Source organism: Rhyacophila brunnea, unplaced genomic scaffold (assembly GCF_057557595.1).
Source record: "Rhyacophila brunnea isolate RB1 unplaced genomic scaffold, BYU_Rbru_1.0 scaffold_3, whole genome shotgun sequence".
Taxonomy (NCBI): Eukaryota; Metazoa; Arthropoda; class Insecta; order Trichoptera; family Rhyacophilidae; genus Rhyacophila; species Rhyacophila brunnea.
In genome coordinates, this window is record NW_028232965.1 from 54,288,634 (window position 1) to 54,310,989 (window position 22,356).

The 22,356-nt window shown below is 32.7% G+C and overlaps 1 protein-coding gene across 1 annotated transcript in view; it reads right to left on the reverse strand.

Moving 5' to 3' along the window:
- LOC147068564 (neuropeptide CCHamide-2 receptor-like) overlaps positions 1–22,356 on the reverse strand; it is a 250,218-nt gene that overhangs the window by 55,375 nt on the left and 172,487 nt on the right. Inside the window, exon 4 of the mRNA XM_085953002.1 lies at positions 4,039–4,232. Within this exon, the coding sequence (XP_085809128.1) occupies positions 4,039–4,232 (194 nt within the window). The remainder of the gene's footprint in view (positions 1–4,038; positions 4,233–22,356) is intronic.

Below are 22,356 nucleotides of genomic sequence, written 5' to 3' on the forward strand. Positions count from 1 at the left end.
GGCTTGCCACCGCACAATTTACAACTAAAGATTAACTTGGTAGTTATCATGCTTCGAAATCTGAACCAACCAAAACTATGTAATCTATTTCATTTTGATTTGATTTTTGCACATTTATTGAATTTAATTCATTTTGAGTATTTTAATTCAGCTAATAAGTTAACACAAGATTATTGATTCTGAGGCGGTACGAAGTTCGCCGGGTCAGCTAGTTTTATTATAAAAGTCAACATTATTCCACGAGATATTTTCGTTAATAAAAACAAAAGAATAACAAGAAATACAACCAAAAGTACAACTAAACAATTTGTATTGTTCGTTTTTTGAATTTACTACATCCGTAGTTTGAACTATCCATCGCCCTCCCAATGTGAAAGGATAAGGAAAAGGATTTAAAGTTTTGCAGCTACTTAAAATACAGGTTTAACATCAAATATAATATTCTCTCATGATATTTTTCTTTTGTTTTCCTAATGACTTATACTTCTGGTATTTTTACAGTAGAATTATATAAATCTTACAGTTATTTTATCAAGATTTTAGTACTTGTGGAATTTTTGCAATGGATGGATGATATCATCATTAACTACTATTGCCACTATACTTAACTATTAAAAAATAAGTAGGTACCTACCAGTATTATCGTATAACTACTCTACTTAAATGGATAGTTATATTATGTTTAAAGACAAAATTTTAAGTCCTAAAACAGAAAACGAATCACTAAAGGTAAGTAAGTCCCTTATGACAATATTTTAAGGTCACATTACAGACGAGGTTAGAGTATAATGTGACTTATTTAGACAAAACTTTCACGGGAAGTGCCAACAAACTGGCAACACGTTTTGAATTTTTTGGGATTAAATTAGTCGGTTAAATGAATAATATGGTTTGGGATTAATCATTTATTAAAGCGGTACATAAATTTATTACAAAGCTACCTAGTTTAATAATTAATCTATCACCCTTTTGTACTATTTAAACCAAAATAGATATATATTTTTATAAAAAAACTGAGTTTTTTAAGATGTAGTCTTTCATTTTGTATTATCAAACGTCCATATTACTTTAATGTTGAGTAAATTTAGAAGCATATTGGTTCAAAAACCGTGGTACTTTTGGATTTGATAGTGGCAACCAAATTAGTCATCCTGTTTACTCAAAATATAATAAATATAATAAATATAATAAATAATCGAAGATTATTAACATTTTACGGTGCCAACAGTGAAACCATAGACCAGTGATACTTTCTGAAGCGCTTTCTAAATTTTGTTGCATATTGGCAATCGGCTTTTCGACTGCTTAATCTGCAAACCGGCTAACTCCTTTTGGGAAAATGGTTCAGGAAGGAGAAAAACAATAAAATTTAACAAATTCTAAAAATACACTTTGATTTTTTTTACAAATAAGCTGCATAATGAATTAGGAATACACTATTTTAACTTCTCTTTTATATAATATAAAGACAAATTGAGTCGCTTAGAATCATAACTCACATATTGCAATTTTGTCGTTTTTTAGTTAAATATGCCAAGTGATTCTAAATGAATTAATCTATATACCGAAAAATAGTTGAGTATTAAAAGTCAATTTAAACCATGTGAAAATCGTTGACAACGTTCATTGTTGGTGTAATATGTCGTATATTTCAAAGAATAGAGTTTTGTCACCAACGCCTTCCTAACCAATCGGGGAGCTCTATTTCTCATAGTATGGTGTATGTCTGCAACGTTAGGAGTATTAGGTATATATATTTAAAAAAAAAAAAAAGTTATTCAACTATCTCACTCATTAATATTCTAGGGAGTTCAATACTGTTCTTCTAATTACAAAAAATAGTGCTCTGTTGGTTTTTAGCGATTATCTCAAAACTTGATTTTTGGAATATGTGAGTTATGATTCTAAGCGACTCAATTATACTCGTATAAAGAGCGGAGTTGTTCCATTTACGATATTGAAAATTTGGCACCTGCAGTTGGCTGTTTTGTGTGAAGAGCGATAACGCATTTATTTATAGGTTTTAAAATTTTGTGTGAGCATAGGAAATAATATGTTTTATAAAAAAATGCCATCAAAATCACATTTTTGGTCAAAAGTGCAGTTAGCTGGTTTGCGGATTAAGCAGTCCTTTTTTTATTTTAAATTGAAGTATTAATTACTAACCGGTATCAGTATCTGTAAAAAGCATTAGTTAACTTTGTCGTAATTACATAAGATACATTCCTGTAGCATTGAGGTCAGTCAGTGTACATGGGCGCGAATTTCGAGGGTGCAAGTTCGAATCCTGCTGGGGGTTGTATTTTTTTCAAAAAGATTTTTTCTAGTGGTTATTATTTGTATTTATCAGAAGTATTTTCAAATCATGTATAATATTATTATATCGATTATTGGTATGCTACGAGAATTGTATTATAGTAATTTAAATATATGGCATGACTTATGATAACAATATTTTATTACAGTACTTGATCCGTTTCTATTGATATAAAGGTACAATTGATGGAAAAAAATATTGAATAAATGTAGTGAAAATCAAAAAAGTTTTTCTTCACCTCAATACTAGGTATAACTAGATAACTCTGATTTGGCAATTGTTGGGAAAATGAAATTTAAACCTTACTTGATTCATAAATCTAGGCTACAATAATTAATATTTAAAATAAAAGTGGAAAATTGTGCTTGTCTAATTGGGAATAATTAAATAATGTTCAATTGTATGAATACATATTGAAAATATATTATTTTATTTATTAATTGTATTTATGGTTTCAAAGTCATCTAATATTTTCAAACACAAAATTAATACAGTTCCCATTAACATCTGACCTACCTAGTTTTATCATTTTTTAGAGAAGACAATGTAGAATCATATTCAATAGCTTTCTCAAAAATAGTAATCTAGTCGTAGTATAGAGGTGACGATTTGATCTCCGGGATTTCGATCATAATACTACATTACAAAGTGCTCTATGTGTGTGATATTATTAATATTCAATTAATATTCTTATAATTCTAGTAATATTATAATATTAGTATTCATTGTTATACGCAATTTGTAATTGAATAAAAAAATAATATTTAAAAAATTTACGTGCATACATCCACAAAATTTTTGAAATTCCGTAAAGTGTCATAATAAGTGTTTTAAAATAATTCGCAAATTTTTTCAAATAAACATGACAGTGCTGCTTTCTCTTTATACTCTTAGAGTGGAGATTTAATACAACATCGCGAGGCCCTTAACCCTTCCTCGCTTTGAAATTATGTCAACGAGAAAATTGAAAAGTGAGTAGACAAGATAAGGGGTAAATAATTGTTGTTTTTCGGTTTGCAAAACAAAGTCTCTGAATTAACACGTCAAGTGAAGGCGTTGAGTGACTTTATAATATCTTTTATGTTTTTCAAGTAAACGAGATGCCAATATTTTTGTATACTTCCAGAAAAAACAGTGATACCTATAATGTTTGGCGGTTCTCGTTGTTGAGGGACTAGACTGCTGTGATTGGGGATGACCAGGAGGTGTAGATGGAGAGTCGTCAGGAGGAGAGATGAGAAGTCGAGATTTGGTGGTTGCTCCGATGGATGGAGGAGCGAGTTTTATTTGCAGCGTAAACAGACGGTACAAAAGTATGTTTTAAGAGCATTATGTTACAATACTTATGATACTGTTCCGAGGTCCGAGCTCGGTGGAACAGAATGCTGTGCGGAGCAACTGACACGAAGTTTACTGATCGGACTGAGATAAAGATTGATACTAATAGGTATTTAGACTGACTAACTCATCAAATATAACCCGCTAATTAAATGCATGAATATTCGGTAAATTGCGAGTCATTGCTGATGAAGTTTGCAGTTGAGAAATCTGCTGGCCTCTCTATTATTGCACTTCAAACGTTCGAAGAATGTCACGCTTGTAGAAATATGCTGACTGTAGATGCGACGATTGTGTTATAGTTTACAAGGCCCGAAGTCATTGACAGTTTTATTCAGAGGTAACGTGTGTTTTCGTTAAATTATATTTTATGTTTGACCTACCGAGGACGAAGGCCAAAACCATTCTGGCAACATGTCTCCTGGCCCGTGCCTGCGACGCACTTTGGGCGCCGTGCAGAGCGCCCGGCAGCTCCCGGGCGCTTGCCTGCAACCGGCGCGCCATTAGCACGTAGAAACAGCCAATCACTGACAAGGGTAGCAGGAAGTAGATGAGAGCCTTCGCCACTACGTTGCACCTGCGAAATATTAAAAAAAAATGGTCATAAACACAAAATGATAAGTACATAAATAATTCGTATAGAATATATTATATTATGGCATTGGCGTGCAGTGACTTTTGATATACGAGAGGTTATTCAATATAATTTATCAAAACAGCTAGTAATACCAAAATATATGTTTTACTTAAATTTGTTATATTTTATGCCTAATAATGCAAGAATTACGTGTATAGTAAGTAGTATCAATGATTTACTATGAGACATAATAATATTTAATCGTTGTCAATTTTTTCATCAAGAAATGATTTTGAGTATAAAAAAGAGTAAAAAATAATACTTATACTTAAATGAATAAAATAATAAAACAAAACAAAAAACGTTAAACAGGGTATCATGTGTGCATACAAGCCAACTGACCGAACAAACTATTAATTTTGTACTCGCATAAATTCGTCTTAACGTGCTGGCCGATATAATGCTGCGTACAACATTTAATATGGAAGGAAACGTATTATTGCTATTCAATCTTCATACACGATGCGACAAGTCACGGTAAGGTAGTAGGCGTAGTAAGATCTGTATTTAGTCTTACTGGCTAGATGAGGACTTTCTGAATTCCCTAGAGAGTTACGTCAGCCATCGAAGGCTATGCGAGTATGTACGTAGTCACAGGGTCCTGGCAAAGAAGAAGAAGATGTAATAATTCAATTTCAGTACGGAGTGTCTGGGTATGCGGTATGAACCCGGAATAGTGCAGTAGTCTACTACCTTATTAGTGGCTGACGGGGTTAAAGTTAGTGGCACCTGCTAGACTTTTCCACCTTTAAAAATCGATAATAAATTATGATTTTTTTTGTTGAAAATAAACACCCCCCCCATTACTATTTCTCTGTGTGTGCACACGGTGGCCTCATTAAGTGAATGGCATAAAAAAATATATATTACCTTTAAAGCTTCGAATATTTTATCATCACCTTATTTGCTGTCACAGTAAGCTACCGCAACGGGGAGAATATATTGTGTAATGTCGTTTTTCTTTCTAGGTATTTAAAATGTCATCAAACTGATGCTCCCACCCCGTCGCACTTTTTGAACATTTAAAAGAACATTGTCGGTTAGCAAAATCTGCCAAAATGGCAAGAACAACAATAGGGTCGCCATACGCGTATCGCGCTACATTGCCAACCGCATGACTCAATGAAAGTTTTTTTATTATGTTCTGCATGCCAACACATTTTTGATTCACGTCAAAATGCGTGATTTTATTATTTTTTTTCTCTTTGGATTTTCTGTTAATTAAATTATTATCTAACTAGGCTGATATACGTCGCACCCCCAGTAAGATACTGTAGTAAGTCAAAAATTGGCATTTTGCAGGAGATCCATTTGAAGTTTCAAATATTCTTTGTAAATACAGGAAAAGTCTGAATGTAAAAATTATTACTCATTTTTATGGAAAAACATGATCCATTTTCAACTGTATTCATTATTTTTCTCTAAAACATATACAAACGGAGATATTTGAATATTTCTGAGTTACGACTGTATTTTATTAGGATATTTGACAATTTCATGGTCAAATTTGAATCAACTCAATACTTTCTATGTAAATTTCCCTACCATCACTCTAATAATTTCAACTAATTTGTTGGGCACTGTAAGGGAAGGTTTTCAAAATATTAAGTTATGGTACAATCTTTAAAGATTTATTGAAAAAAAAAATACAAAAAAATCATAATAAAATTCACGATGTTTAGCGGTGCAGAGGAAAGCAAATCCTTCTTTTTAATTGTCGTTATTTTTGGCCACTCTTGATATGCTTTGGATAAATTGAGACCATCTATTGGTAACGGTTTACCTATTTGCTGTTGTCGAACATTCAATTTCCTACATTCTTCATAATAACTGGTTTTAAAAAAAATAATGTATGGATAGTCTCTGTCTACTTTTATAACTTTAATTTTCTGCCACAAAACTTTTTCTCCATTTTCATCCGTGTTGTAATTTTTACCGATTTGATCTGCTAGTTTTTTCATGTTGAGAAAATTATTTGTCGTCATGGGTTTAACTATGTATGGTTGTCCTGTTTTCTTACTTGTTTGTACAATGGTAATCATTTGGCTGGACACAAATATTGGTCCACTTTTTAGAGCCCTAGTCTTCTGCTGCTCAATTGTAGAATAGACGATATCGCCTTCATTTTGTTTATGCCCGGTGACTAAAAACCTATGAGAGATTGTTGTATTTTTTGTGAATTCCCGGTGGCATATAAAAACATTGCAGCAATGTATTTATTTTTATTCTGTCCGGCACAATTGTCACTGTAAAAAATAAAATGCTCATTGTGGTGATATTTTTCACATGCATTGTAATCGAGTACACAGCTACCAATTTCATTGGATCCTCATGCAGCTTGACTCTCGTCCCACATGTATCAGTTTGCAATATTTTCAGTGATATTATAGACCAGAGGGGGGAAAACTGCGGCCCGCCGGGTATTTTTTTGCGGCCCGCCATCATTAATTGTACTTTTGATTAGGTACGAATAACTTTTTTAAAATTAAAAAAAAATAATATTGATATAGATTTATTATATTTTAGCAATAGTACGCGATCCATTTTCAATAGATATTGATAGTGTACCGACAGAGCTACAACTTGAGATTATTGATCTGCACTTTGACACTGATTTAAGAGAATTGCATCGTAGTGAAGAAATCTCCAAATTTTACAATGCCCTTAATTCAGACAAATTCGACCAACTTAGAGATTATGCAAGAAAAATGTTCGTTATTTTTGGATCAACCTATACATGTGAACAAACATTTTCGATCATGAACCTCAATAAAAATTCTTAACGATCAAATATCTCCGATGCCCATTTACAAGCAGTTTTGAGAATATCAACGACAAAATTAACACCTGAATTTAAAAAAATGTACAACAGTTTCATTCTTCTCATTAATTTTTTTGTAATGTTTATTTTTCGTGATAATAAATAGTGTATATCTAAAAATGGTATTTTACTTGCGGCCCGCCGCTCATTTTGAATTCTTAAATTTGGCCCTCCACCCAAAAAGTTTGCCCCCCCCTGTTATAGACTGTAAGATTGTACATTGCCAAACTTTCGTTTATAATAGAATGTTGACACATTTCCGCAAGGAAGCGGTAAAACAGCCTGCAAATCATGTACAGCTACATAAATGACACTATTTTGGCCATTAGTTCGGGACTCTGCTACGTCTTTGATCTTTTCATCCCTTGCCTCTTTTTTCCAGGTTGATGTGTCTCATATTTTTCTTGAAGTTGTTTTTTTTCATCTGGTGAAGAATTATTGTATAGGTCGCATTCAACGCACAAATCTTTTTTAGGCTTAAAGAAGCCAATATTAAATTTGTCATTAAATATGGATGCGTATAATAGTGTTCTTTTCCAAATGGCATATTGCTGTCAGCTTGTTGTTTTTTGTATGACCGATACATTTCAGCAATTGTTAATTTACCATCTAAATACAATTTAGACGTCTGTGCACGCAAATAATGTTACTCGATCACCGGGAAAGACTTAATTTGAGCTCTTATATCATTTTTTTAATCATCACCAATTTTTTTGTGATTGCCATGGTGATCTCTCTGTTCTGGAATTGGCGTTCCGGAAAGGAGATCTCTTGTTTTCCACGCAGTGGAGTAGTACCTTTCACTCACCCCAAATGTGTTGATAAAGTAGTATTTTTTGCATACTTCTTGTATTTTACTTCCATTTAATTGTTGATAACAAAAATTGTTGCCTCTGCTGCTTCCAGTTTTTTTTGTTTGAATACTTTGGAAAAATAATATCCATGCAATTAGTGAGAAAATTACGCTGTATCTTAAGATTTTCCTGTAGTAACAGAGTTACAACAGTATTTTTTTCAAAAGTATTGTTTTAGTTTTTTAGAAAGCTTCTTGTAAAATACTATCGTAACTTAGTTACAACACTATTTTATTATCTATTTAACAGTTTTCGGAAAGTTATGTACTGTATTAAGTGCTTTCTCTCTGACACTATTTGAGTTTGAGATCCGACAGTATTTTATTAAAATAGCAAAAAAAAATACGAATCCAACCACATCCATAACGCCCATTTCAGATTTACAACAGTATCTTACTGGGGGTGCGACGTGTTTACGTCTATTATCTATGGTCTGTTGGTTGGGTTTTGTACGAAATATTATCTATGGATGCAACATCGCAAGTAATTTTAACGTGCGCACACATAGAAACTGTTAAAACTAATATAGATAAATTGTGTTGTTTATTTCTAATATGTTTATATATTTTAAAAGTATTTTTCTCTTATATTATCGTTCTAATTTAATTTTCAGCTACGACCTAGTCATGTATTGCCGTTGTGTTTTTATTGAATGTATTTGAGGGCCTTAGAAATTCGTAAAATGTTGCCGACTCATTAAAAATGTCTCATATATTATCTTTCTTATAATTACAATTTCTGAAATAATTATTGAATTGAACTGCACTGAAATAAATATTGTTTAAGTATATACTAGGTAATAATAATATATGACATGTATAAAACATGTTTTATAAATAATAACTATAAAAGAAATATACGTCATTTTTATTAACTTGCCAAGATTGTTATAAAATATGAAATGGCGTTTTTGTTTCTAGAGCCCTCAATTTAGTGCGACGATCTAACCAAACCTTTACAAAAAAATGCTCAACGTCACTACAGGAATAAAGGACCACCGTCTAAGTAGTTTTACAATGACCTCAGAGTAATCCTATGCAAACTGAAAATCGTATTTGGATCGGAATCGCTTTGTGCACATGAAAGGAGCATTATTGTTCCTAATAATTCTACATCTACTTCGTGAAGTGAGTGATACACATATGAATAACAATGAAAAGTTGAGCGATGTTAAAATGCAGACAGTGCGTTGCACTTGCATGGTATTAGAGGGACCGCCACTGAATTTAGGACCATAAACTATAAAACATCCAATAATAAGAACAACCTACATTTTGGGCCTCTTTTTCGACCCTGCTACTTACTATGATCAAAAGATTGGGTTCACCGAATGTTTCGATTTGCATAGTGTGGGTTGTTTTGTTGTTATTGAATATTCTTGTGGCAAGAACACTTTTTCAGTAGACGAGAAAGTATTGCAGGGCAAGAATATTATTTTCAGCTCGAGCAGGGGCAGGAATACTTCTTCAGTAGGCGACGAGAACCATGTAACGCTTTGTCAGTAGGCGAGAAAGTTGAATGTACAGGGCCAAGAATACCTTTTCAGTATGCGAGAAAGTATTAAAAGTACTCCTGTACTCGAAGCTAACTATGACATAGTGTAGTCGATACAATGTTGTCCACCAATCTCAACCTCCGAGTCGCCGGATTACAGAAGTTGCCAAACTTCCAGTCAAACAAATTGAATAAATCAGCGTACATAACGTGAAATACCCAATCGAATTTCATTACGAAGGCATATTTTTGAGAGTTGAATTAATCCAATCATAGATGGCAGTAACACTTACTCTTTAAGAACCCCTGCAAAAACTTATATTGTTTATCGCCAGAGTCTGCAAACATTGTTATAACAGTACGACTAATGAATAATACAATTTATTGAATGATGTGAAAATTTATTTGTAGTAAAATAAAATTTTATACAATATACCAAATGAAAACATTATCTGATAATTTACCAACCTTTTTTACTTATCCATTTGATTCGAGTGGAAAGTATAAACCATGGCTTATTAAAAGTAGTGTTGTCTTGTCTTGTATTACATTGCACTGTCTTTACCTACAAGAGGCACCTAGCGGAAAAATACAAATAGTTTACAATTTCAACTGCATTACAATGAAAACATTAATTCAAAATTAATCATTCTGAGCTGAACCGAAAACCGAATACCGGAAAACCGTTATTTTTTCGGAACGAAAACCGGAACCGAACCGATATATTATATTTTTTACCTGAGTCGAACGAAAACTGAAATGAAAAAAATAAAGGTTTGAAGCCCTGACTACAACATAGTTTAATAAATTCTCTCAAATCTTGTAGATAGGTTTTTAAATGATTCATTATAATTAATGTATTTTTCACATTTTTAAAGACATAGGTTTTGACATAAACAAATCATTTTTATTTATATCGAAACCAGCTTCAGTATTGGGCTTACTGTTTAATTCATAGCTTGAATGTAAAAAAATGTATATTATCAAAAAAATGTCTCAAATTGCAAGCCTCGTATTTTTCCGCTGGGTGCCTCTGGTAGGTAAAGACATCGCCTTAAGACATTTTTGTTTAGCTTTTTTTATTTTTTATTTTTATCAATACACTCTTACCACTTATAGTCACACAATAATTATTGATCTAACAATAGCAATTCATCATGGATGATAATATCAAATCATTTAAAACAGTTCAGCGACCAGGTGGATTACTCGAAGTCTAAATGGTTCTAATGTCTACCGATTGGGGCAATATGCGATTGTAATTAAGGGCTTTATCGATAAGCATCCCCTCTTTCCAATACATACATTATTTTATTGTCAAACAGACAGTCATGTGTTTGTTTATATCACTTATCTGGTCGACCTGCCACGCTGGACCCCCAGGCTACAGCCCTGTCACCCCCCCCCCCCCCCCCCCCGCCCCACCCTTTATGACGCTAGGGTTCAGCCTATTAGTAAGAATGATAATAATCATAAACTTGATGTACTGATGACTTGATGCCTTCGTATTAAGTAGTAGGTCAATAATTATTTTTAGGCGGGATTGACTAACCAAAACTACTTTTTACAAGATACGTATATAGTCAATGTTCACATAAGCCTCGAAACCCCGGATATTCACTCTGAGAAATCAAAGATTTTTTAAAAGAAAAGTCCTACGTATTTATGGGTCAATCGTGGAAGGCAACAATTGAAAGAAATGATACGAGCTCTATGTTCTGTACTAAGGCCCGCTATCCGTATAAAGATTACAGCGCAGTATCTGTATCACGATCTACACTAGGTAATTATAATTACACTATCTGTATGAAGATTACGATGTATTATGTAAAAAAATTTGATTGGGAAACAACGCAAACTAGGTTATATACCTAAACGTCATTGGTGACGACTCCATAATATAGGCGATTATTTTTGAAGCCTACCTTCTTAACAAAAATAATTGTTAATTTCATATTGACGTATTTATAATAGATATAATCACATAAAAAATATTAAATAAAAATAATTTATTCAATAATAATATGTCAACGAGATCTATCAAGGTAAGGTCAAGCATAACTATCATACAGCATGGAAGGCTGGGCATGATCAGACTGACTATATCATGTTTAGCATCTCGTCGCTATAGGATTTGTTTCCCGAATATCCATTTTTGTCGAAATCGACATTTTAATGCAGTTCAATTTCTTTTATCGATCTCTACCGAAATCATTTAAAAAAACAATATATTTTTATCTAGGAACAGAGATATTTTTTTAAAAAACCCGAATATGCCATATTAAGTTACAATTACTCCGTGGTGTTCTCCCGAATGTCCAACTATTCGTACCTGAATATCCAAGTTAATTTCGGTCGAAATATATATCTGGCTGAGTGTTTATTTCCCGAACATGACTTTAGCCAATCAAACCGCGCTCACGCCGTGCATCTCGCTCCCACATTCACGCTGTCTAGCTCTAAAACAATCACGCCCACTTTCATATTTTTCGGCCGTCTGGAGACTTCTTTCAAATTTCGTCTTATTGATATTGTTTTTAACGTTACTATTGTTTTAATAGTGAATTCATCAAATTTGAAGAGATCAATCATAGCTGATACATCACCAGTTCGCCCTGAACTTACAGTAGAGTTGTGGAAGTGAGTATTTTAACCTAAATAACTGCATTTTGTTTTGATAAATGACACAAAATCCCAACGGTTATATGAATTCTACAGTATGACCCGGCAAATACTATGACGTAAAAAATAATTATTATTTCAAATTATTATTAATCAAACATTGTTTGTCTTTATTTTACTTTTAATCTAGGTATTTCTATGAAAATAAAGGCGATGCTATTATTTATTTTTGAATGCGCTGATAGTTAATTTAATTTAATATGTATGTTAGTAACTATTTATTTGGTGGATATTATATACTTAGGATATTGGTACCTACCTAATATTAGCAGCCAATGGTAATTAATTTATACATGCTATTATTCTGTGTTGTTATTCCTTACAATAGTAAATATATAATATTTATTTGGTGGTTTGTAATAAGTTTAATTGTCAATTATAGAAATATATAGATATAATAATATACAGATATATATATAAATAGATTATTTTTTTTTTGAAAAAGTATTAATATAAAATTGTTAGCAAGTACGAGTAAGTACCTACCATCATAAAATATTGGAGAAATGACCGTGACGGCGGTTAGTAATTGAAGTAGTATGAAGATATATAAAAATAGATTTTTTTTTGGAAAAAGTATTAATATACAATTGTTAGCAAGTACGAGTAAGTACCTAACATCATAAAATATTGGAGAAATGACCGTGACGGCGGTTAGTAATTGAAGTAGTACCGTATAATATATTTTCTCAGAAGTGATTTAAAAAAATTATGTAAGTATGTTCAATTATTAGAATGGTACATTCTTAAATCTTGTGAATTATTCGTTCAATAAAAAAATAGTTAATTAGTTAAAAACTATTTTATTACTTAATCCGAAAAAAACCGAAAAAGCGATTGCCGCATGTTATTATTACATACGAACTTGGGTAATTACGATCATTAAGTATTTAAATAGTAGAGGTAATTATTAACAATTATCATGTAAATAAATATAACATTTGAGGCGCGTACTTTTTGACCACTCAGTAATCTGTGGGCCGTGCAGCAATACGCTACGGTCTTAAATCCCGAACGTCCATGTTTTGTCCCGAATATCCATTATTCTGAGAGAGCGCTAAAAATTTCCCGAATATCCACAGTGAGTACTTGTAAATAAAACGTATTTTCTGTGCATTTAATGATTTATACCAGTATATTATTCTTGGAATCTATTCTTAGATAATGTTGCAATCTTACAGTATAGATAGAATGATTGATACATCTACTGATATTAAAATATACGACAATGAAATTTGTTTTTCGTCTCCTGTAAAATTGACATTTGGTCTATTCGGGAAACAAATCCTATAGCGACGATCTATCGTTCGAAAGTGAGACAAGCTGTTCGACGGGCCTTTCGAACATACATGGAAACGGTAGGAGATTCCATTCGCGAAAATCCTAAATTGTTTTGGAATAACGTAAAATCGTTAAGAAGAGATGGTGGGTTTACTGATAGGATGAGTTGGAAGGGCGAAGAGGTGACCGGACATGGAGTGGCAGAAGCATTTGCTGGTCATTTCAAGTCTGTCTACGCAAGTAGTATTCCAAATCTGGATGTTGCCTCAACGTCAGGAAAACCGTCATGTGGTGCCCAATCCGTCGATATTTTTTCAATTAATGAGTGCGATGTACTTCAGTTTATTAAAAAACAAAAGAATACTTGCTCTTTGGGACCTGATTATGTTCCTACATTTTTTTTAAAGGGTTGTATTGACTTCGTCAAAGGCCCGCTTTCATATATATTTAATCTCGCAATGGAGACAGGTATCTTCCCGGAAACGTGGAAGATGTCGAAGGTTACTCCAATCCATAAGAGTGGTACAGAGTCATCAGTGGGGAATTACAGGCCGGTAGCTGTTCTCTCTGCACCAGCAAAAGTTCTTGTGATGATCATGCACAACATGATTTCTCCAAAAATTGAGTCATTTATAATAAATGAACAGCATGGATTTAGAGCAGGCCGATCAACGGAAACTAACCTGATGGTATTTACCGATTATGTGTCATCGGCACTGGATAGAGGCCACCAGGTTGACTGTTCTTACAATGACTTCTTGACAAGGTCGATCATGACATCCTGATGGAGAAACTCCAACTTATTGGATTGTCGGATCGATTTTTGAAGCTATTCGGGAGTTATTTTAGGAACCGTCAACAATACGTATCGTACGGCCTTTATCAGTCACAGACCTTTTACACATTTTCTGGTGTCCCCCAGGGCTCAAACTTAGGGCCGTTGCTGTTCACGATTTTTATAAATGACATAGCATTGGTAATAAAAAATGCTATGTTTTGTTGTTCGCTGATGACTTGAAACTCTTTTTGGAAGTTGTCACCTTGGACGATTGTCTTCAGCTACAACTTGATATAGATAATGTATTATACAAGGTATAAATGAGAACTCTGCCATTCTGGGCAGTGTTGACCTGTGTGTCCCTGATAACTATCTTAGAAATAGAGACCATCAGTTGTTTATTCTCCCAATGTGCAGAACCAACCTGCCACTGGTAATGCCAATTGGAAGAGTGATAACTATGTTCAACGAAATTGCTTCAGGTGTTGATATATTCCACCTACGTGAGAATGAGTTTAGGTGGATGTTGTTTTATAAATTCTTAAAATAGGGTCTGCTTAACTCATCCGGTGTACTTCCTTGTACCTATCTAATTCATCTACTGATATATCTCTTTTTTTATGTAATACTGTTATATTTATATATCTTTGTTTCTAAATGTCATGTTGTGAACGTCTTAAACTTATAATTTGTAATGTCCACAATGTTAAAAAAATAAATGAATTGAATTGAATTGAACTACATTATAAAATATAAACAGTATGATATAATAAATAGTCATGAAAATAAAAATCATATAATTAAATATGATTTTTTTTATATAACAAGCACCATCTGTGGCATCGGTCGAAAGCTTAAAAAACCCTCCGCTTCTCGCCTCTCTTCAAAATTGTATTGTAATATTATGGATTATTTGCTGGTAAATCCGGGCGTTATTTCGTATTGAGTTTGTGTTACGTTACCTCAAGATGTCTGTAACAGTCCAAACAGATCGATAAGCTTCTGAAGCAGCGCATTTGCTCATAATATTGTTATCTATGGCTGCACGTTTTTTCAAAACAATTAATAATAAGGTATTAATTTAAAAAAATAATATCTATGGGATTCGATCAAATATAAATAAATTGATTGTTGTTGAAAATAAAAAATAATTTATCTAGTGATTTTTATTTATCAGTTAGTTCAGTTATAGACTAAGATAATTTATTCAGTCAGTTGAGATCTGATATTATTGTACCTAAGTCATTCGTCAGTGTTTTCAATTAATATCTTCTTCTTCTTCTTCTTCGACCATGTCCGATCCTAATAGGATCATATGGGCCTCCACAGAGTAGAGGAGTAATATAGAAGTATTTTAAAATGTCTAGTTTTACGGGTGATATTATAAATTGTTATGGAACAATTTAACACAACGAAGTTTTTCAAAGATGACAATACATTTGTACGTTTATAACTGTTTTGGAAAATACATAATTCAAACTCATTGCTTCATTTCGTCAGTGAGCTTTTGAAATTTCATTGATTTAGTGTGTCGTTGTCATTAGTGTGTAGTCGTGTACCGATTTATCATTAGTAATTTTGAATTATCTTCTTATTTCCCGTAAATATACCTTATAAAAGTGTGCTTTCTCCACAGCCTACCTCTATCCAAAAGTCACCCTTCGCCATTGGTACATGAATTATATGGTATGTATGACAATAATTAACTAGAATAAGAGTAATATCGACCAATACAGAAGAAGAAGCAGGCCAACGAAAATGTACTAAACTGAAAAGCATCCACTGGGGGGAGACCGGTAGAGAGGATAGGTTGATGGAAGAAGCCAGGGTTCACTCCAAGTTGTGGCGCTCCTGATGATCATGACGCGTAGTGTGGCCTTATTTAATAGAATCTAGGTCAATAATTAATTTAATGTGGGGTTGGTTGTCCAAAAATTTTACATCCCTCGTTAACAAGACAAGTTTCTTTGCTTTTTTTTCATTGGATCACGGAATTTGTAATATTCTTCAGGACTGTAAAGAAAGTCTTGCGTACTTTTTTCATATTGTTCCTGTATATATCTTTAAAAATATACTTTATAATGACATCATTAATGAAATTACTAAACAAAACACCATTCTTTAATGGGAAAGTACTCAACAGAAAAATTGGCTTATTTTAGAAAGAAAACAAAAGAAAAGTTTTTAAACTCTTACAGGAGCATCATATTAACTTAAAAAAGAGGAAAGTTAAAATTGTTTTGAACTTTGAAGATGTGTTTTCAATCGATTATTATGGAATTAATAATAATTTTATCAATGGGCATGATTTGGAGGACATCAGAAAGATTCTTTATATTAAAAATATTTGTATCGAAAGTCAAAAAGACGAAAGCCATTGGCTAATTATTAATTATAAATGCCACCCTAAGTTATAAATACTATAATATTTACCTACAAGTTATATATTAAAAAAAAAATTTACGCATTAATCAGTGAAATAGTCTGTTAAAAGATAACTTTATACGTTCAGACAAATTTCTGTGAAGGTACACATATAACTATGACTACCTAATACTATAGTTTATAACTTATTAAAGCCACGTTTTAAAAAACAAAATTTTATTTATATTGACACTGGCGTTCCCTTTTTTATGATACAAATTTTCTGAAGTAATAATTACGAATTTACCTCTCATGCAAACCGCCGAATAAATTTCCTGTCAGTACAGAGTGACAAAATAAAATGTAAGAATTAGCATGCCGCCATCTTTATTCCGCCGCGGGTGTGTGTAGTTATACATGGCATGCATTACAGAAAAGAATGTGGTGCTCTTGCCTATCGCATTCTGGGCAATGTGATTTACTATTTAACCCAGCGGGCGACAACCTTTTCAGACTTATGAGCCGCATTCAACATTTAGTTTCAATAATAGAGCCTCGAGTATTAAAGAGAAGGTATAGAAGATATCAATAATTAAAAACAGAAATACCTATAAGATGAAACAAACATGATTCATAAAACCGAAAATAAAAGAAAAATTTTAAGAGATTGAGTGAGAAAAATAATAGATTATGAGCAAAAGACATATTTGGCTGTTTTCCCTTAGCTAAAACTACCCCCTAAAACTATAAATCTGAGGCAAATATTTGTCTTACAAATACATACAGACGGTCATCTTTTTAGGGAGTGTAAACTTTACTAGTATACTTTCTAAAACTCATATCACAAAAAGTTTGTACAAAAATTCATGTAAGTACCTACTTCCAAATGCGATTACGAAACTGATTAAACCTTCTTTCTTTGGTTAGAATCAAGTTTTTTTATGTTTTATAACAATAATGCATCCTTCGATTCACGTTATTCCAAAATTTTCATCTGTAATTAGTTTGATATGTCATTGTTGGATTCGTTGGTTTTTATGAAAATTCACATTTTTTTTAAATATCCTTATATACAGATTTTCAATCTATAAAATGATTAGACTTTTATTCACATAAAATATTATTTACATATTATTACAATATGGGGTGGAAAAATCCATGTCTGATGCAACCCTTAGGCCACTGGTTTGCGACCACTGATTTTGACAAACGGTGCAATACAACGCCGAAATATCTTAAAAACCACTTATATAATTATGTTCTAATTGATACACGACACAAATTAAAGGTAATAGAAAATCTTCATCTCTCAAAATCCAATAACTATAATCTGTTTTGAGTCCCTCGCGTGTAAAAGGTTTTTTTCTTAATAGAAAAAAAAAGCTTTTTTTCCTCAATCGAAAAGTTTTTGGTGCTTTGAAAACTATTCAAGCGTGTCAGTGGATAAGTTAGAAACTTTTTTGAACTGAGTGAAATCGACAACACCAATCTCAATTCTATACTTAACTCATACGCGAATGTTGAAATCTCTTCATACGAAAATAATTACAGCTAACTTACGATTTATCATTCTCACGAATTGATATTTTTAGTAACAAGACTTGCTTTTCCATCCACCACTGGATGTTGGACGGACATGTTACCTATGGACCTATACCTTAGCATAAACTAGTGGCGAAGGGTGGGGTTGGGCTGTAGAGATCCGACATAAATAGTGCACACTAAACTCTATCAGTCATACTTATTTGTTCTCATTGATCTAAGAATACAAATTTCAGATGGTGTTGTTAGTTTTTAAAATTCAATTAAACCCTGCGTAAATTAAGTCATAATATATAGTACACAATAAATGCAGGGCTTCGAACCGATACTTTTTTTCGTATATATGTATATCAATTCGGTTCCGGTTTTCATTCCGGAAAACATAATGGTTTTTCCGGTTTTCAGAGATTCATTTTTAAATGTTTTTATTTGTATACAATTTTTATTTTCTACCATAATTTAGAACATTTTATGGTAATTGTATGATAGCCCAGCGCCACACTCCGAAACTAATAGACCCAAAACGAAAGACGTATTGCGCCTACGACAACTGAAATGGGGAGTAAGATCATGTTAATGCGCATGTTTGAACATAATAAGCCAAGTCTACACTCGGGACTTTTCCGTACGTCTCAAGAATTGAACACAGGGCATGCGTCGTCGGCCCTCAAATCGGTTTGAAATGGCCGCCATTTTGTGATGAAAGTACTAGCGCACTGCTATCCGACCGGCTTGGATTTCTGTTCAACAGCAGCTTCGTATTTTTTCGGTAAGATTCGATTTCGGTTCGTGCAGTTGCTTGTCAATAAATATATTTATTTTAGTCTATTGGTAGTCGATGTTAAAAATAGTTGATCATATTGGATGCATATTAGTATTGAAATGTTACGATTTTTTTGCAAAATGTCGACTCAAATAATGACAATGAATTTTATTGAGTATAGGGCACATTGCGCATTATGGGATATAACCCATAAAGACTATACGAACAAACTGAAGCGCAGGTATATTATATATGACTTCACGAAGTGAAAGCTGTGATGAACGAATGTAGACAGTAAAACGGATTCATCTCCTCTGCGCATGCACAAAACTTTTCGGTGTAAAACCAGAATTTAAAAGTTGACGAGGAAGTGGGTGATGAAGTGACTGAATGTGGACTTAACTATATACCGAACCGAAAAAAAACCGATATTTTTTTTCCTGTTCGATTCCGGTTTTCATTCCAACAAAAATAACGGTTTTTCCGGGTTTTGGTTTAGTTCCGGTTCGAGGCCCTGATAGATAGACGCCTATGTATAAAATATCTGAAATTAAGTCATAAAATTAAAATTGTAAATATTCTATAAATCGAAGAATAATTATTTGTATCTATTACGGTTTGGTTTAGGCAGGAGTAATATGAAATTAAAAAAAAAACTAACCATCTGTAATGTGTACTCTTAATTTATTAATGAAAACAAAAAAGTAGGTATGACTGACAAAGTGTGTACTATTTTTGTCAGATCCCCACAGTCTACCTCTACTATGATGGTTTGGTTTATGCGTGGTTTATTTGAAAATTAAAAACTTACCAGCACCATCTGCAATTATTTGTATTTTAATGCAATGGAAAGAAATAAATATGACTGACAATGTTTAGCATTCATTATTTATGCCGGATCTCTACAGCCTACGGCCCTATCTCCACACTACGCCACTGGCGTTAACATAAGCGGATTGAAGAGGGTGGCATGAAGTCCATGGACAGCCTATGGGTCTAATTAAATTTTATATACATATCTTGTAGAGTAAGTACTTCCTACGTATTAACTACCCACGTGCCATATAAAGGTGGTGAATGTGATTATGCAGTACCTATTGTATTTTCTCACCCTAAAAATCAACATTTCATATGGATACCATAAAAGAATATTAGTGTGAATTGTCTTTCTAAAATTGAGAATAAAGCAATATTTTGTTTCATAACATACCTATCCGTGTTTTTTTTAATTATTTATCTGCTAAACGCGCATTACATATTCGGTAAAACTTTCCATTGGCGTTTGCTATTGATTCAAAATTTTGGATAAATTTCAACATATTGCGTTCTCAGCCATTTAACATTTTCATGGATTACCGGTTTGGAGTATAAATATCGTATATTTATTTCATTGTGGAAATATGACTGAGATATTCAACCTTTCTACGTTTGGTGATATGTTCGCTTGGCTTACACTTCAGACCTCCTAATCAATAATTGGTGATCACCCAGGAGATCTACTAATTCGATACAGCGTCATCTTGAAAGTCTCCATATTTTCTGATGGTCTATTTCTTTCATGTTCAGGTTTCGAGTCAGTAGTGAGTAGACCAATAAGTACCCACATAATGTAGCATCAAATATAGCTTATTGGCTAATAAAATAAAAATTAATTTAGTTAGCATTTACATAGTTGGTAAAAATAATTTTACAGAATCATAATATAAATTATATTAAAGTTGCCACGTAATATATAATGATGATACCGCCGATAGTTATTTCAGCTGCATCACCATTATCAAAATTGCGAAGATAAAAAGTTTCTTCTTCTTCTTCGATGGCGGTACAGCTCAAGTCGAGCTCTGGTCTCCCCTACCGTCATCCTCCAGCCGGTACGCTCCTCCGCACGTCTTTTCCAGTTCCTGATTTTTAGCAACTGGTTGGCATCTTTTGTAACGTTATCACCCCATCGTGTACGTGGCTTTCCCACTGGCCTTTTCCCCCCTGGGTTTCCTTCGAGGATCTTCTTCGGTATCCGTGACTCAGGCATGCGTTGGACATGGTCTGTCCAGTTTAGCCTCTGGAGTTTTATGAAGGTGGAGAGTTTTGAATTTTGGTATAAGTGTTTAAAAAAGTTTACCTCTGCTTAATTAAGTAGGTAAGTAGTTTGTTTTACTTACAGAAAGAAACGGGTTCCTTCTTATTCACTACAGCAACTATTCAGAAAGAATACCGTAGTAATTACTTTATTTGGAAACCGTATTAATATCATAAGTATTACTTTAAAACAGGGTAGTAAATAATATTATAAATTTTGTATATGCATTTGTAAGTTTCTACTCGATATAATAATACAAATTTGTGTTTTATTAAATTAAATCAATAATAAGTACAATGTATTTCCGTCATTAATTGACAGTTAACACAATAAAAGAAATTAAATATAACGGACTTATGAATAGTATTTAGAAAATAAAATTAAAATATTTCTCCAACAATTTTCAAAGTAGTTATGTGCAATTATTACTACCTACTACATTTATACGTATCTTACAGTGGCGAAGAATCCATACTAGGCGAGTATTTAAAGCCTACCTTCTTAAGAAAAATAATTTTTGATTGCATATTGACGTAACCACTATTGTCACTTGTCTTAATTATATAAGAATAATTATTTAATTTGCCAACTTAATCTGTCGTACCTATATGTTGGAAAGTAGGAATTGTTAAAAGAATTACAGATCACAGCACGGTATTTTCCACAGCGCGACACCTGTCTTGAACAAATTTCTCTAATTATTAACCGTGAACAGTGCTATTTTTGCATATGTATGAAGTTTATGTCACGTGACTTCGGGGTGTCTGGACCGGTCTATACAGAACGATAAGCTCTAATTCGTAAGCCTTAAATCTACCTATATATCCATAATATATTATTAAAATAAATAATGATTAGATAATTTTAAAAAAATATTTCTATGGTATTCAATCACATAAATAGTTAATATAAGTAGATGATTTTTAAAAATTAAAATAATTTTGATTAGTCTAATGATTTTTGATGTGTATAACTGTTAAGGAAAATACATTAAACTCATTGCTCAATTCTATGTCGTCAGTGAGTTGGTGTGTACCATTCAATGACATTAATATGGACGAAGCATCTAGAAAATAAAATGACACTCACTTTGTGTCGGGTCTGCCGGATGGCGAAATTCATATTTTAATATCAGTATCATACGCTCAAATGAACATTCTGCTTGCAAGCGGTCTGGCGACACCGCTGGGTCTGCCCATACAAAATTTCTGACTGTCAGGTTTCGACTCTACCATTATTATTGTGTTACAAAATGCCAATGTGCTTAGTTAAAAATTGTAAAAAAATTTACTAAACACTCCAAGAAAGATGGGATATCACTTTTCATGTGTTAGTATTATTTATTATTTATAAAATGCCATTTTAAGATATTGATGAATGTTTATTCAATGCAATTGAATGACAGGAA